At 35.1% G+C, this 17634-nt stretch overlaps 2 protein-coding genes, 1 long non-coding RNA gene and 1 pseudogene across 3 annotated transcripts; 3 read left to right on the top strand and 1 right to left on the bottom strand.

The window, feature by feature from the left end:
- The first annotated feature begins 147 nt into the window (after positions 1-147).
- On the top strand, positions 148-4074 carry LOC142553070 (acetyl-coenzyme A carboxylase carboxyl transferase subunit alpha, chloroplastic-like). Its single transcript, XM_075663061.1, has 10 exons — positions 148-739; positions 876-950; positions 1239-1346; positions 1423-1583; positions 1831-1945; positions 2092-2246; positions 2402-2453; positions 2536-2604; positions 2750-2827; positions 2926-4074. The coding sequence occupies exons 1-10, from the start codon at positions 383-385 to the stop codon at positions 3946-3948; spliced, it is 2193 nt and encodes a 730-aa protein (XP_075519176.1). The 5' UTR covers positions 148-382; the 3' UTR covers positions 3949-4074.
- Positions 4075-4881: 807 nt separating this feature from the next.
- On the top strand, positions 4882-10852 carry LOC142553068 (DEAD-box ATP-dependent RNA helicase 6-like; annotated as a pseudogene).
- Positions 8268-9263, bottom strand: LOC142553069 (uncharacterized). Its single transcript, XR_012821898.1, has 2 exons — positions 9149-9263; positions 8268-9050 (listed from the first exon to the last, which is right to left on the bottom strand). It is a non-coding gene; the product is annotated as an uncharacterized LOC142553069 (long non-coding RNA).
- An 865-nt stretch (positions 10853-11717) lies between the features above and the next one.
- Positions 11718-15317, top strand: LOC142553067 (uncharacterized). Its single transcript, XM_075663060.1, has 6 exons — positions 11718-12063; positions 12360-12898; positions 13984-14176; positions 14269-14333; positions 14415-14625; positions 14737-15317. The coding sequence occupies exons 1-6, from the start codon at positions 11872-11874 to the stop codon at positions 15097-15099; spliced, it is 1563 nt and encodes a 520-aa protein (XP_075519175.1). The 5' UTR covers positions 11718-11871; the 3' UTR covers positions 15100-15317.
- The last annotated feature ends 2317 nt before the right edge of the window (positions 15318-17634 follow it).

The following is a 17634-nucleotide window of genomic DNA, read 5'->3' as shown; positions in this document are numbered from 1 at the left end:
ATACTAAGAATATTATTTTTTTATTATGAATATCGGTAGGATTGACTCGTATCACAGATGAAAATTCGTGAGACTGTCTCACAAAAGACATACTCTTGAATTAATTAAATAAATGTATCTGAACCGTTGGTGTCAGCTTCTCAAACTACTCTGTTCCCTTCAGTTTACTCACGGAATTTCTTGGTCACAGGAAAACAAAACCCTTCTATGATATAGTCTGTAAGTTACGAGTTTCTTAGGTAAGTGTGATTCATTCTCTATTCAAGATTTTGTTTTGTCAAAGGAATATAAATCCTATGTTTGCTGCTACTAGTTTCTTAGGACGGATTAACTGTCAACTAATCTGCAGTTTTTAATTAGCCGCATCACGGTATGTTTTGATATGAATACCTTATCTATTATACCTGGAAATGTCTGGAGATCCGAAAGACAGGATAAGAATTCAGGAAATGGGATGACTTTGCATTTTGCGAATTGTGAATTTTTACCAAGAACTTGTAGTGGCCCCCCTTGTAAAGATTTGAAAGGTTCAAGCTTAAGAAATGGAAGAATTTTTCGTATTTCCGCGGGGATTAAAAAGTGGAAGAAACATGATTATCCATGGCCGGACAACATTGATCCTAATAGCCAGACGCCCTTAACTTATCTTTCAAACTTCAAGCCTCTCGAGGAGAAACCAAAGCCGGTGACACTTGCTTTTGAGAAGCCACTGATTGATTTGGAGCAGAAGATTATTGAGGTTGATTGATTTCGTTTTGCTGATATGATTGCGTCTCGTGGTTTTAAGTAATTTGGTTTAATTTCGAATTTTTTCAGATTACATTGAATATTCTTATTCATTGACTCAATGTTTCTTGGATTTGGATTCTGTGCAGGTGCAAAGAATGGCTGATGATACTGGATTAGATTTTACAGACCAGATCAATGCTTTGGAGTTGAAGTATGAACAGGTGTATTTTTATGAACGAGTTTGATATATCCATTTTCGAAGTGAAATTATGTGAAAAGCTTATACTTTTAGAAAGTGGGCGAACAATAGTTCTATAAGCTAACAATAGAGTCAATCGTCGAAGGACATACATGTGAAGTGTTCATGTTTTCTCGGTTTCCTTAAGTTTCTTGAACCGATTATTGCTAAAAATTATCTGCTGTTTTTCGACTGGCTTCAAGATTTTCTTCAGCATAGGGTGGCTGATGTTCATATTTTTCCAAGTTTTAGATTTTAAGCATTTTTGCAGGCTCTTAAGGATTTATATGCACATTTGAGTCCCATCCAACGACTAAACATTGCTCGACATCCAAACAGACCTACCGTACTTGATCATATCATAAACATCACAGAAAAGGTAAATCTAGAGTGAGTTCTTTTGGAAAGTGTGTACTTTTTGAAATGTGGAGTTACTGAATTTGTGTCTAGAATAGTGGGTGGAACTCCATGGAGATCGTGCAGGCTATGACGATCCAGCGATTGTGACTGGTATTGGAAGTATAGAGGGTCGAAGCTACATGTTCATAGGCCATCAGAAAGGACGAAATACAAAGGAAAATTTAATGAGGAACTTTGCGATGCCTACTCCTCACGGGTACATTTTAGAAAGGCTGTTTATAGCTGAATCGGTGCTAGTTTACCTGAATGCATGTTGTTAGTGTATTAGCTGTATTGAAGAGCATGCGAGGATTTGAAAATCAAAATCAAATTCTAAGCACAAAGTTACATGAAATCTCATTCTTGAAGCTGTTGCAATTGGACATTTCTTGATATCATTGTTGTTTGTTCGGCTTATTAAGTAATTTAAATGTCAGTTATAGTATCATTTCGATATTTTGCAGTTATAGGAAGGCGTTGCGCATGATGAAATATGCTGATCATCACAGACTTCCCATCGTTACATTTGTAGATACTCCTGGTGCCTATGCTGACCTGAAATCTGAGGAACTTGGCCAGGTAAGTGAGCAGTTTCCTGGCTGAGTGCCAAGCTGTACGCTTTTTTTTTCCCGGTGACAGTATTATGCCTAATAGTTGATACAGGTAATTGATAAGATGATAAATTCTGGCTTGAATTTATGTGGTTCTCTTCCAAAATATTCCAGGGTGAGGCAATAGCCCAAAATTTGAGGACAATGTTTGGCCTCAAAGTACCAATCATCACTGTAGTAACGGGTGAAGGTGGTTCCGGTGGTGCCCTGGCAATTGCTTGTTCCAACAAGTTGTTGATGCTCGAAAACTCGGCATTCTATGTTGCAAGGTTGGTTTGGCTCATCCTTGTATTTCTAGAGTATATTCTTTGATTTCTAACAGTTACTTTTTGTCCCAGTTGAAGTTTTCACATGTTCTTCTATGTCTTTTCGACCTCTGTGATCGTCAGAATATTTCTAATCAGCAATAAACTTTTCTTTCCAGTCCAGAAGCTTGTGCTGCTATATTGTGGAAGTCCTCACAGGCGGCTCCCAAGGTACATACTTAATGAGGATTCACGACCCAAATCTATTTTTGAGTAAAATCTTTAGCAAAACTTTCTACATACCATTGATCAGGCAGCTGAAAAATTGAGGATCACTGCTCAAGAACATTACAAGCTTCGGATAGCCGACGGTATTATTCCTGTAAGAACATTCACTTTCACGTATGTAATGGTGATCCATTTCTCTTGGTCCTAGCAATTCGTGTTGTCGATTTTTTCCCCTAACTTGAGTAGCTTCTGATCTTACTTTTTATTTTTTGTGAATCTGTCGTATAATTTTCATACAGGAGCCTCTTGGCGGTGCACATGCTGATCCTGTATGGTCATCTCAAAGGATCAAGGATGCTATTCTACAAGAAATGGAGGTGAATCACTTAATAGTTCTAGGCGAAGTTAATTGACTCGAATTCGGATGCATTTTCCATATCTGTTTAACCTTTGACTGAGGTATCTTTTGACCCAGGAATTAACAAGGATGAACACTGAAGAGCTACTGCGACACAGAGCGCTCAAGTTCCGTGCGATTGGAGTAGGAGGATTCAGAGAAGGAGTCGAGGCAGAACCTGAAAGGAAGCGCAATATGAAGCCATCTGAGGTAAATACGCCCATGTTTTCTGATATAGAATCCGAGCTCGAGGATCTCAAGAAAACGATACTCAAAGCAATGGGACCGCCTAAGTCTGATCCAGTCACCGATCAAAAACTCGAAAAGCTTGAAAAAGATCTAGACCAAGAAATGACGAAGGCATTCATCTCAATGGGGTTGGTCGATCAGATTGAATCCCTTAACTTAGAGCTTGCTAGATCCACCAACATCGATCATTCCACAAACCAAGAATTAAAGGAAAAAGCAGATAAAATCGTACTAGAATTCAAGAAAAAACTCTCCCGCCCCCGTGCGTATCTTGGCCTAAAACAAAAGCTCCAAACGCTGGACATGGTCACCAGGCTTCTCGAGTTGAAAGAAAAAAATGAAAAGCTAAAAATCGAGCTTAATCACAAAGTTTTACCAGACGTAAAAGCCAAGATGGACACCTTAAAGATCGGAAGAGACAAGCTATCAAAAGGGGATTCATTGGACGAAAATCTTGAAAAGGAGATAGAACAAGCCAAGGACGGGATCGAGGAGCTCCTTAGATCGGCTAACTTGGAGCTCGTGGGAACGACGAAAAGAGGAAGCATGACTCCACGTACCGAATCGAGTGAAGCAATCTTGAAGGTGAATAGAGAGATTAAGGAGGAGATTGAGAAGGCTATACATGAAAAAGGACTCGTTTGGAAAATGGATGAATTGAAAGTCGAAGCTGCGAAGGATCCTAACTCAGAAAGAGTGATGAAACTAGGAGAACAAATAAGGGAAGCTGTCTCTGCTGCTCTGAATGAGAGTCCCATTAAAGAGAATTTTGAGAAGTTGAAAATGGAGTTGGAGACTTCGGGCATAGAAGTCGTGGAAGGGACGGTTGGCGCAGACAATGGGAGATCGTAGGACGATCGATTCAGCGAGCGGGAATATGCTATATGTATGTTTGTAATGTTTTGTGTTTGATGTTGAGTTTTGCATGGCTTTTTATCAAGGGATATATAATATGCTGGATGTGAGAATTTTTGAGACTCTTGAGTTCTTGATTTTTCTCTATGGACGTATTTTCCCATAAATTTTGTATAAATTCGGAATGATATTTAACTAATCATCTTGAAAATGACAATGTAGCACATATTAAAGTTATATACTGACGACTATTTCCAAACGTTGTTTGTATACATGTGATATTTTTTGTGATAATTCTTTATTTTAAATTAAATATTTTATTATAATAAATTTTTATATTAAAAATAATATAATTATCTAAAACTTCAAAAATTCATATAAAGATAATAAAAAATATTTTAGTTGTTTTAAAATTTTTAGAAAGTTGACACATTAAGTCAGTTATCGTAAACGTCTCAAATATAATAATATAAGTATAAAAATATAGATGTTGCAATAATAGTGACCAAATTATAAGTTTATAATTATAATTTACTCTACAAAATTAAATTCATTTCCCTTCTAACATACTCTCATTGCTTCAATTTATGGGTTCACCTTAATTGAAGGTCTTGTTTGTCATAAAGTCAAATTTGTTAAGTTACTTATAATAATTAAACAATCTGAATTTCGTTCGAGAAAGAACCATATTTTTTACGGATCATTCTTTTTGTGCGTCGTTTTTTTCGAAAAATGTTCCTTAGCTTCGCTATTGATTTTTTAGACATCTTTTCATAAAAATGAGTTTTTATACAAGTTATTTTGATAAACCTCAAATTGTCTTTAAAAGCAATATAATTGGCTATCACATTATCATAAAACATCGTATGTATATCAAATCTTAGAACAAAGCCACAAAATCCAGACAAGGTTTTAATAATCTCAAAACAGACCCACGAGTTATGGTAAATTACGTAGTGGTGCATTCTTTTCCCTAAATGCAACAAATCGCTCTCCCCTGCAGCCCAGCTAACACAAAAAGTTTCAAGTATCCCGCAGCAGCATCCTACTTGTAGCTTCAGAATTATATTGTTTTGTACAGATATAAACGCAAGAGATTAGCACGAATTTTTGTTTGATGTGAAATTCGATCAAGTGTTTGTATTTAGGGATTTGTGATGAATTCGAGTGCGAGATATCCGCCGCCAGGTATGGGCGGCGGCCGAGGGGGCGGAATACATTCAAATGCGGGGCTGAACCCTGGTTTTCAGTCGAGAAACCCTGCTCAGCAGTACGTACAGCGTAGTCCAGCTCCGAATAATAATCAGAGCAATCAGTTTTTTCAAAATTCTCAGCCACAGCAATGGCTGCCAAGAACTCAGCTAACGCCAGCTTTTGCAACTATCGACGAGGTTGAGAAAACTGTGCAATCTGAAGCCGTGGATTCGAGGTTAATATTTTTGTAGTCGTCACTTGTTCTTTTTCCCCCCCTTACTTCAAACTATATTAATTTCGTTTCTGAGGATGTGATTCACTAATAAATTGATTGTTGGTCACAGTTCCTCTTAAAGGCCTTCTGCACGTCCTTTTTTTTTTTTGTCTTTATAACGAATAATTAGAGTGAATTGGATCATAAAGATCTTTGTATTTCACCGGGCTATAAATTGAATTGACTATGCTACGAGCTGGAGTTTAGGCATTGGAATTTTACGAGAAAGAAAATAAACTTGTATAACCTATAGATATAGTGTCACGTGAAAACAATATGCTGGAACCAAGTACTCAATCTTTCAATGTGTGGCTGGCTTAATTAGTGTTTCTTACTAAAAATGCTAACTTCAGAATTGTAATATCTCCTAATCTTTAGAACTTTAATGACTCCGGTAGTTGTTATTCTAGTGTGTCAGAAGGTCTATTGAGATCAGATTGCAGCTATGAATTGATTGCTACATGTGAAACTGCATTGAAGTTTTTTTCTTCTTTTTTTCGTTTTTGTCAGCCTCTTTGGGGCATGAGGTTTGTGGTTTGTCTCGGATCTGTTTTGCTTTGTTCCTGCATGGTGCCAACATGTTTTTGGGAAGACCTTTTATTCAGTAACTCCTAGATAACCAAATGATGTACAGGAAATTTTGTTATTCTGCCTCCCCCCAACACACACATATTTGTTGAATTGGCATATATCGTTCTATCGTCCTAGTAATCTCTGACTTACAATAATTAATACAAATATCTACTTTCTATTGCTTTTCTTCTTGACTAGTGCTCAAGATTGGAAAGCAAGCTTAAAGTTACCGCCTCAGGACACCCGTTTCAAAACTGAGGTAATATTTTTTGACGATTCTTGTTACTGTCAAGTGTCCATACAAAGTCAATTTCATTGGTTTATCTTGCATGCCTCATTGTTAAAATAGTTTGGATATTTTCCATCAAATTAAAAGTTGAAGATGGTTAGGGTAGTTATCACGGTCTTAATCACTATGTTATTTTATGTTAGGAAAGTTTGACTCATCGCTACTGAATAAAATCAGTCAACAAGCACTTGAAACATGGTTTAGTTATTATGTTAGTGGATAATCATGGAGGCTTCTGCTCAATCACTAACTTGTAATTGTCCTTTTTTGAACAAGCCTTGTGATATTTTTACTCACCAAATATTATGCCATGATGTTAAGTGACCTTCAGAAAGAGCCTCAGGTTAATCTAGCATAGGGAAAAACTTTTGTTACGAGTGTTGCCTGAATTGATTGTTAAGTTGCTAGGGAAACCCTAAGAGCCTAGTTTGTCATCAAGAGCTACTATATTACTGAAAATAACAGAAGCCGATCTCTTTCTTAACCAAAGTATGTACTTGAGTAAATGCAGTCTGCAGTTTGGTAGCCCTCAAATTTTGGATGAGTAGTCTCTGAAGTTGATTATAGAATATATTCTTTTCGTGGACGCCCTTCCAGATTGTTATTTTTTTTGGACTGTTGTATTATTAGACATGAATTAAGGAAGTTGATCGTTCTTCAGCATTCATTGGCACTTTGTCTGGTTTTTCTGTATGCATGAATATTGGTAGGTACGAATTCCTGATTGCCATTTGTTTGTCTTTTAGGATGTTACTGCCACGAATGGAAATGAATTTGAAGACTACTTTTTGAAGCGCGAACTTCTTATGGGAATATATGAGAAGGGTTTTGAGAGGCCATCCCCAATCCAAGAGGAGAGCATACCGATTGCTCTCACTGGCAGTGATATCTTAGCTAGGGCCAAAAATGGAACTGGAAAAACTGCTGTCTTTTGCATTCCTGCCTTGGAAAAAATTGATCAAGATAAAAATGCTATTCAAGGTCCATTATATCTATTTAATTGTCCTCACCTTTTATTATCTCGGATCTCTTTGGATGTACTTTTTAAGGGAACTAAGACCTTGTATTAGGCTTATGGTAGCTAGACCTTTGGATTGTGAGAGCTGAAACTGAGGATAAGTCAATATGCTGTAGTACATTTTAAATTTCCTTTTGAGAAAGAGTCACCTGATTTTTTCCATTACACGATATGGAAGGGCTTTCTAAGATTGTAGGTAACATGATACTTACATTATCACTTAGTCTTAATCCATGATACAATTAGATCAATCATAGGGATTATTTGTCTTACAAACTACTTTCTTTTAGATCTATACATGTTTATTTTGTTTCTTCTCCCATATCCATTTTAAATGGTTCATATCAGTCTGCCGGCACTGTCTCTGTGGACATACATATGGGTGTGTTTGTTACGCAGATATACGCAATTCTTTTGTTGCGTATATACATTGAGCATGGGGAATTTGAAAATGCAGTGATGCTACCTACATTAGATGGCCGCTCCTTTTCAAAACTTTCTATGAGATCATGCAATCCTATTTTATAAATTTTTATGTTTCCTATTCCTCCTTGTTTCAATTTTGGAAGTAATGCAGCCATGAAGTCCTAGATGTGTTGGAAAGTGGTTAGATCTTATTCTCTTTGTTCTGATATATTTCAGGCTGATAAGCTTTTGTCACCTGAGTTTCAACCTTCTATTGAGCAGCTGATTGGCTTTTTGCCTGCAAATCGTCAGATTCTCTTGTTTTCTGCTACATTTCCTGTTACGGTGAAAGATTTTAAGGACAAGTACCTGAAAAGGCCTTACATTATCAACCTTATGGATGAGCTTACTCTCAAGGGTATAACTCAGTATTTTGCTTTTGTGGAAGAAAGACAGAAAGTTCACTGCCTCAACACTCTATTTTCGAAGGTTTACAAGATTAAGCATATATTTAATTGCAGTGCATTTGTTTTACCTTTTCTGGTCATTTAGTTTTCTTACTAATGAAAAGTTTGGGTCAGCAGCACTTAATTTAAATATAAGAACTTTATTAATCATGATTTTTATGTTTTTTTAGAGAAAGTATTTTTATGTTAAGACGTGATAATTTTTTTAATGATTTAAGTTAAGGTTCTAAAATTCGCTAGGCAATAGCCAGACGCTGCCTCACGCTGGGAATTAGGCGCCACTAAGCGAATTCCACGTTATCAATATAATAAATCACATACTATAATTCCAAACGTAATAACATCAAATTTAAAATGATTTCAAAACTACACAACTAATAGAATATCACAAATTTACTACACTCATTCTCCATAATTTTCAACAGCTTGTTCGTCATCAGACACAAACTCAATATCATTTTTGTGATCCTCCTCTTCTTCTTCGGATGCAAAATCATCCTCAAGAAGTTCTCTCACGCTAGATCTCAGACGAAAATGAGGTTTGGTGTCTTAGGACAAGCTAACAAATTGTATTTCTTGTTAGACTTTGGTTCAAGACATATAAAAATATTACCTTTCATTTTTTGTAGTTGGGCTTTTAATTTAAATTAAAACCTCAAAATTTTTTTTGTTTAAAAAACCCAAAAACAGGTAATTTTCTGTGCTGTCGGCCAGCACCTCGGCCAGTGCTGGCCGACTAGCACTTTTTTGTTGCCGAATTTTAGAACACTGATCCAAGTATAAAAGGAAGTCTCGAAACCACATTTTCTGGATTTTAAATTTTAGCATTTTTAAGTGCTTTCATGTATAATGTCAACAAATATGACTTTTAGGTTTTCCCTTCAGCTTCTTTTTCAATAATTAGGAAAAAAGGGTCTTTCTTCACCGATCAATCCAAAGTCAAATTTATAGCTACTTTTTTTAAAAACAAATTTAACCAAGTGCTTTTGTATCCAAACTAGCGGAACTCTCCATCCAGACACTCTCCAACAGATTTGTTGTCTTTCTGTTGCAGCTTCAAATAAACCAATCTATTATTTTTTGCAAGTAGAACTTCTTGCCAAGAAAATTACAGAGCTTGGCTATTCTTGCTTCTATATTCATGCTAAGATGCTTCAAGATCATCGGAATAGAGTATTTCATGACTTCCGCAATGGTGCCTGCAGGAATCTTGTTTGCACTGGTATGCTCTTTGGGGCTTATTGCCATGACCATGTTTTGGTTTTTTGTTTCTAGTTGCCTTTGTCTTGGCGCAGAATAAACCATATCCGCAGTAAAGCATTATGGTGGTGGTTTGTTGAGTAGTAATTTTGATACCAATTTGCTTTAAACAACAGTCTTTTGTACTTACCAGAACTTTGTGTTAATTGTTGGTTTTTAATTTTTGATCTGATTCATTAGATCTTTTGATCTTCACAATTAGGAAAGGTGTGATACAATTGGATTGGGGTGATGAAGTGAAAGTATTTCACATGATGGCAGAGTTTGTGAATGAATTATTTTTATATTGTTTAATTTGAACTTAGTTTTTTTTTGGTAGTAAACTTAGCATGCACCACTTCACCCTTTGACCATTATTGTTTTCTCCTAACTATCCTGCCTCTAGACCGCAATATAACTTTTTTAGAAATTTATTGTTTCTATTATTTAATTGTGTGGACTGCTATATCAAGTGAGTTCATAGTTCTAATTCTATTCCAATGCTCTTTTGTCTCCTATCCGTGATTACATTGTTTTTTTTCATTCTTGTGATCAAATTGCAGACTTATTTACAAGAGGGATAGACATTCAAGCTGTCAATGTCGTTATTAATTTTGATTTTCCCAAAAACTCAGAAACATATTTACACAGGGTACAAGATTGGATTTTTTTTTTAATCGGTGTTCTTTTCATTCTAAGCAACTATTTCCTCATAAATGTTCATGTTACACGTAGGTTGGTCGATCAGGAAGGTTTGGACACCTTGGGTTAGCCGTGAATTTGATCACCTATGAGGATCGCTTCAATTTGTAAGATTTCATTCCTGTGTATGGATGGAGTTGTTCGTTTTAGTTATCTTTTGACCTTGATGTGTATCTTGATCTTTCAGATATAGGATTGAACAAGAACTAGGAACAGAGATTAAGCAGATCCCTCCACAAATAGATCAAGCTATCTACTGCCAATGATCGGTAGTATGGGCTAGTTGCTTCATGGTTGGGAGTTGCTACACGGGTGATTTGTGCTATCTACATGTATTGATTCACATAAATGTTTGGTTCATCAAGAGAACTGTGTATATGTGTCTGTTCAGCTGGCTGGTTCCCATTCTTTGTTTTGAAATCTTCGTTCTTTAGATGCCTCGGCACGGGAATGGTAATTCGGCAACATTTGGTTCCTCCCTGTTTTAACTGTCATCTTTTTTGTGTCAGAATTATTGTCGCCTGACAAACAGTTTACCCTTGTTTCTGGTGAAGGTTTGTATGACATCGTTATCTTGGCCATAAAAGACTTTGTATTTGACTCGCTGGACATATGATGCCAGATTTTCGAATATGTTATGTTTATGTCATGACCGTTTCATTGTAAAAGACAGCCATCCACTTATTGTGAAAGACCCCAAGGCTTTTTTTCTTTGTTTATGTAGGATTGAGTTAAATCAATCTGCATGATTTGAATTATGAGAGTTATAATTAGTTTTTTCTCTTCCAGTTCGACGGTATTTTTTACATTCCTTGATAACATACGTAAAAGAATCAATTATACTTCAAATTTGAATGATTTTCATCTGGGAAGCCTCTCATTCCGTCATCGAATCCTCCTGGAATAAGCATGTATCCCAAGCATAAGGTAAGCTCGGGAGTAAAGGCTTCTCATCACGATCAGTGAGACCTAGTCTACTAAAACTTCTCGACACTAAAATTGTTTCATCACCTGCAATAAGTGTCTGTACCGCTCTATACGGCATCAATATCCCTCGAGGAATCCTATCAAGAACAATTTCCCAAACCTCTTAATAAACACGTAGAAACACCATTTTTATCAAAAAAAGAAAAGAAAAGAAAGAAGAAACAGAAATCTCTGTATCCTTGATTATTAGATGCTACTGGCAAATTTTAAGCTGTAAAGCTCCCAAAAGCTTTCCTAGGAGTGTTCTCAGTCGCGATATTGAGCTGCTTGCTTCAACCATTAAAAAAATAGCTGTTGGGATGTTTTTGTATTTCAGAAAGTAAGATTCGTGCCATGTTTGGGGTACATGGCAACTATATATTGTTGTAAACATAGTTGTTGGTCTCAAATGTCAATCCAGGAATTCAGGTACAATTTCACAAGATTCAGTGGCCGTCACATAATTTATCAAAATTACTAGAATATTTTTTTCTTGGATGAGTTAACTTAAATATTGATACATGCATGTGACAGAGAATCGCGTTTTGAAGTGAAACTAACAAGACAAGGTTAATAACGACACTTATAGTTAATGACAGCTAATACAAACAATTAATATTATTTGTACTCGCACTCGAACTTTCAAAGATCAGATGAGAAATATAAACCAATAAAATCAACCTTCTTCTCTCGTGAGAATCTTAGGTTAAATACATGTTTACAGACAAGTTTATGATCATATATATTTGGTGATGATTATGTAGTTAAATTTGAAGAATAATTGAAGTGAAGCATGAGTACTGGAGTTGATCAAGAAGAGAATTCGATGAAGATATCTGCTTTCGATGATCAGATACTTAATTTTCAGCTACAAAAATGGTGGAAATCGCTGAAGAAGAAGTCTACTTTGACTGCTACAGCGCTTCTTGTTTTCTTCTTCCTCCTCTTACTTTCAGGGCTGGTTTTCTCCGGCTGGCTTGACCTGGTATATACTCTTCCCAATTTTTTACTGTCGAATTTTGATTTGATTTTAGGCAGGGATCATCTCCATATACACGAACTCCATTGGTTTGATTAGATTTTAATAAATATTTGAATTGGGATGATATGTTCACTCGATCTTCTGCTTTAAATTTTTTTTTTTTAGTTGAGAGAGAGAGAGGATTGTTATTTGTTACCATTAGTCTCGAATTCAAACATTGATGTACGATAAGATCGGCATGTTTGGATTCTAGAAACACCATCGAATTTATATTGTCTGAAGATGATTCTTGCACGCAGGCTAGATACGCAGGATATTCCTCTAGGGAACCTTTTCCTACATTAAAAACCACCCTCGAGTTTCCGCTGGACTGCAACACATGGAATGGCACCAATGCATGTCCCCTGAGGAATCCTATTTCGCAAAAATTCGCCCACAATCCCTCGAAAAATTCACAAACCTGCCCCGAGTACTTCCGATGGATCCACCAAGACTTGCGCCACTGGAGGCAGACCGGAATCACGCGTGAAATGGTGGAGAAGGCGCGGAACACCGCGCATTTCAGACTCGTGATCATAGACGGAACAGTTTACGTGGAGAGGTTTAGGAAGTCGATCCAGAGTCGTGCTCTGTTCACGATATGGGGAATTGTGCAGCTGGCGAGGTTGTACCCAGGGAGATTACCGGATTTTGAGCTCATGTTCGACAGTGATGACCGGCCCATCGTAAAAGAGAATCAATTCCGATCACCGGGCTCGGAGCCTCCGCCGCTGTTCCGGTACTGTTCGGATTGGCGGAGCTTGGATATCGTGTTTCCCGATTGGTCATTTTGGGGCTGGTAATACTTTTTTCTCCACTTACGCAGTTTCGTTGTCATTAGCAATATTCTTTTGCAAAATCTAAAACAAGTGATGATTGATTTTTATTTTTCTGAAAAAAAAAAATAATAATTTATTTTTAGAAGGTGCATATATTCTCTTAAATCGACATGGAGCATTTGGGTCGGAACCCGTTTGAATTCAACTCGAAATACAAATTCAATATTTTAATTAAGTTCAAAATACTCGAGAAGTTGAGTAATTAGTAGATTCAGAATACTTGCAATCTTTTTCTATAATCAACGAGGATAATATATATAGGGATTTAGTTATTCTCTTGTGACGAAAAACACAACACTTGATGTTGTGTGGCTTTTACACGAGATGACAAAAAATGATTGATCATCTCGTTTTGTCTAACAATTTAAATTGATATCAACTGATTATCTCGTATAAAAAATAGATGATCCAAATCTTATATCTAACATAATAAAATGACTTAATTAAATATTTTTACATGTTTGTCTAAAACTTACACAATTCTCAACCACTTTTCGTAGTCTCCCCCAAAAGTCAGAGGCGTGTCCCTTCGGTAATGTTAGAGACTTCCACGAGTTAGATGCGCATCCCTTATTTAATGTTCCTATGGACAGATAAGATATGGACACTAGAGTCAAGTAGTCAACTGAGTCACGATCTAATTTAATTAGAAATTTTTGACAGAATCCATATACATATTTGACAAGGTTAAATTAAATAAATTCCCTTCTTTCCTCCGATAATAGAAATGAATATGTTTTTTTTCTCCCACTTAAATCGAAAATCATGGGTGTCGAGGGCTGTTGACTTTTAGATAATTCTTGGGTTATGGATATATTTATATATTGGATATGGCGTTGCATCAAGAATTTAATTTAAGACAATGATAGGGGCTATCATATTCTAAATTTTAAGAAGATAATGGTAGGGGTTATTTTGAAATTAAAGTTACCGTCGAGGCCTTTTTACGAATTTTGAAAGCATAGTGGATTTGTTTAAAATAAGAACTTTAATTTGGAGCTATCGCCAGTCAAGTTTTTATTTGTTCATCATGTGATTGGTGCAGGGCAGAGATAAATATAAAGCCATGGAGAAGTGTATTGGAAGAGATAAAAGAAGGGAATAAGAGGACAAAATGGGAGGATAGAGTACCCTACGCCTATTGGAGGGGAAACCCACATGTTGCCCCATGGAGAGGGGACCTTATGCGATGCAATCTCACTCAACAAAATGACTGGAACACCCGCCTTTATGTTCAAGTATCACCACTTAAATATACGACACAGATTTTGCATTCAATATGAATTTGGTGAAGCTGTATATAATTCTTATTACAACTTTTGGTTTTCAGGATTGGGTGGCGGAATCCCAACAAGGGTACAAACAATCAAGTCTTGGAGACCAATGCACCCACAGGTCTAAGAAAATTTATAATTAGCATACAAATTTGGTACTAGGTTCAAATTTTGGCTACTCGTATTGTATTTTGTATTTCAGGTACAAAATTTATATAGAGGGATGGGCATGGTCTGTGAGTGAAAAGTACATCTTAGCCTGTGATTCCCCGACTTTGCTAATGACACTTCGTTGGTACGATTTCTTCATAAGAGGAATGATCCCTCAGCATCACTATTGGCCAGTTAGGGAAAATGACAAATGCAAGTCCTCCAAGTTTGCTGTTGAATGGGGAAACAATCACACTCAGAAGGTGATTCTTTTCTTACCATACTAATTTTTGCACCAAGTAAAAACCAACGACTTCTCTGATAATATTTAAACTACTTTTGCATTTGTCTTTGTTTTGTAACATGTTTCTCAGGCGAAGGCCATCGGGGAAGCCGGGAGCCGCTTCATCCACGAAGATTTGAAGATGGAGAATGTGTATGATTACATGTTTCACCTGCTGAATGAATATGCAAAGCTCTTAAAGTATAAGCCCACGGTTCCTCCAAATGTAAAGGAGCTTTGTTCGGAATCGATGGCGTGCTCTGCGGATGGGAATTGGAGAAAATTCATGGAAGAATCATTGGAGAAGTCCCCGAGGGATTTATCTCCATGCACTATGCCTCCACCTTATGAACCTCAAGAATTCAAGGCTTTTATTGATGAACAAGAGAAGGCAACCAGAGAAGTTGAAGCATGGGAGAATGAGTACTGGAACAAACAAAACAGCAGCAAATAAATCTTTATAATGGCCTCAATTCAGATCTCCCGTTTCACCTCTTAGTTCAAAGTACATAGAATATTGACGTACACATTTTTAGCTATGTCTTAAAGCTTTTTGAAGGCCAAGTTTAACTGTTTAGAAATATACAAGTAGAGATTAATTAACAAATTGTAACGTACGATTTTTTTTTTTTTACTAGTTTATGGATATTGGCAAATAGTTAACTTTTACTAGTTTCTGTGCTTCAAATATTCTATATACATGGAATTTATGGGAGAATGAGTAACATTTTTTGCAAACTTTCTGATCTCCCTTTTAACTATTTACAAATAATTTTTAATGGAAATTTCTGAAACTTCTTGAAAATTTGAAAATATAATACTAAGAAGAGCAACCTACGAGTACCAAACTCGAAACTAAAAGTCGTGGCATGATGTCATACTAGGATGCCTGAATTTGATGATAGATGTTGAAGTGGACAAGTATACGAAATTGGAACAGATTTTTAAAATAAAATGAGAGATTCAAATTTTGTGTTGGACTTATGTCCCACGGGTTAGACAGATATTTGAGGGTGTAAATAAGAAATGTTAAAGGTAAATTAATAAGGATTGGTCTCATGCAATATAGTTGACAAATGACAACTTCCAATTTTTATTAGCTATTTGCTAATTTAATAGATACGTGAAAAACTTGTGAAATTTATAACTTTTGTTGGTAATGATGAATGAAATTTAAACGAGGGAATGGCCGTCCAAGTACTCTTCTATCAGACTTCTCTAGTATTCGTAGCGGTACGAGTCATTAAATGTAAGTTTTGGAGAATAATAATTAAAACAACAAATCAGAAAGCAATATTTTCGTGAAAAAAATCTTTTCCAAAATTTTTTATAACATTTTTTTATAACATTCTTAATCAATTAATGCGTAACTACTTCTTTTGACTTTTCATAATATATATAATTCTATTGGTTATACATAAATTGTATTAGAAAGAATTTCTTATCATTTTCTTGAAATTTCTGGGAATCAAACTTAAATCTGTTGGACCTAATGAGATTATTGGATCAATATAGTATTTGTCTTGGAAAATCACAGGATAAAAATGAGTGAACTAAATAGTTATGAGGAAATAGTCGATGTAAAGATTTGACTCTTTTTTTCTTAAAACGATATTGTCCCGTCACGGTGCTTCAAATTGGTTGGCAATTTGTTTCTCAAGATAAAACGATAACGACTTCAAAATATTATTATTACAAATTTTAAAGTCACACGAACTTTCAAATGTTTAGAATGCTATCAAAATGGTAAACAAACTTTTCAATTTCGAAGTCTAAGCGTTAAATTTAAAAATCCAATTTCAAAAATTAAATCTTGCAAAACTTATATTTAAGCGCAAATACTTAAAAACTCAAAACTAGAAAATACTTCTCAAATTTTATTTCAAAGTTTGGATTTAAGCGTACAAGAATTAGAAAATCCAAATCCAAAATTTTATATCTTGAAAATTTGAATTTTAAGTGTTAATACTTAAAAATTTTAATATAAAATTAAACTTAGAGATAAAGGAAAAAAAAGATAATTATGCATTAATGCATGAATGAAGTCTTAATTATTATTATAAAAGATGGAAAAGATTGAATCAAAACACATACATCTTCACAAAATGATGCACCCCTTCACTTAATGACCATTATATATATATAATATAATGTTTTCGATTCAATCTTTTTAATCGATAAAATTCGAATTTAATTAAATTTAATTTCGTTTATTACATATTTCATTTAAACTATTTTATCGATTTTAAATGATACAAAACTCATTTTTTTAGTATAAATTTGGATGACAACGTGCATGAAAAATATGCGGAGGCTAAAATTGTTGCATTACAAGAATATTTACAAAGATTATTAATTGTCAAATTGTCTTTTCTTCATGTTAATTTTTATATAAAATTGTGTGTATTCAAAGATATATATTTTTTAAATAACAATAATGATAATTAAAAGACATGAACCAGGACACTAATACTAATTATTCTAATACTTTCTCATTGGGTGGGGCATTTAATGATTATGAAATTAAGTTTTATAACATAAATCAGCTAAACATGTTGAAAATTATAATTAATAATTATTAAAGTTACATTTATTGCTGTAAAAGAACATTAAATATTGTTATTGTCAAAATAACTCATGGTTAATTATGCACATGTATAAATATTTGCGCGATGTCTCATAACAAAATAATCACTAAAAAAACCAGTTTCAGTTTACAAAAACCAACACTAGTGATTTTAACGAAAATAAATTTTTTCAACACGTTGATAAAATAAATTTCTTTCTAAAACGTATAACCAAACTAAAAAGTATTCGGGAAAGTAAAAACACGATGCCAAAAACGAGATTAATAAAAACACGATCTTCAACAACACTTCTACTCTTGTTTTCTGCAGATGTCTTCAACAATCACGGCAACACGTAAAACAACACTCTTGAGAACAACAACGTTTTTGTGAATGATTTCTCTCTGAAAATCACAGCGTGC

This window comes from Primulina tabacum, chromosome 8 (assembly GCF_025594145.1).
Source record: "Primulina tabacum isolate GXHZ01 chromosome 8, ASM2559414v2, whole genome shotgun sequence".
Lineage (NCBI taxonomy): Eukaryota > Viridiplantae > Streptophyta > Magnoliopsida > Lamiales > Gesneriaceae > Primulina > Primulina tabacum.
The sequence above is the reverse complement of the archived record's forward strand: the minus strand, read 5'-3'. Positions and strand labels throughout refer to the sequence as shown.

What these genes read in the sequence shown, in the direction of transcription:
- LOC142553070 (XM_075663061.1), top strand. Translation starts at nt 383, where the DNA reads ATGAATACCTTATCTATTATACCTGGAAATGTCTGGAGATCCGAAAGA. An exon ending in AATCTGAGGAACTTGGCCAG is followed by an intron (nt 1,946 to 2,091) that starts GTAAGTGAGCAG and finishes AAAATATTCCAG; the next exon opens with GGTGAGGCAATAGCCCAAAA. An exon ending in TCGGCATTCTATGTTGCAAG is followed by an intron (nt 2,247 to 2,401) that starts GTTGGTTTGGCT and finishes TTTTCTTTCCAG; the next exon opens with TCCAGAAGCTTGTGCTGCTA.
- LOC142553067 (XM_075663060.1), top strand. Translation starts at nt 11,872, where the DNA reads ATGAGTACTGGAGTTGATCAAGAAGAGAATTCGATGAAGATATCTGCT. An exon ending in ACACCCGCCTTTATGTTCAA is followed by an intron (nt 14,177 to 14,268) that starts GTATCACCACTT and finishes TTTGGTTTTCAG; the next exon opens with GATTGGGTGGCGGAATCCCA. An exon ending in GGAGACCAATGCACCCACAG is followed by an intron (nt 14,334 to 14,414) that starts GTCTAAGAAAAT and finishes TTTGTATTTCAG; the next exon opens with GTACAAAATTTATATAGAGG.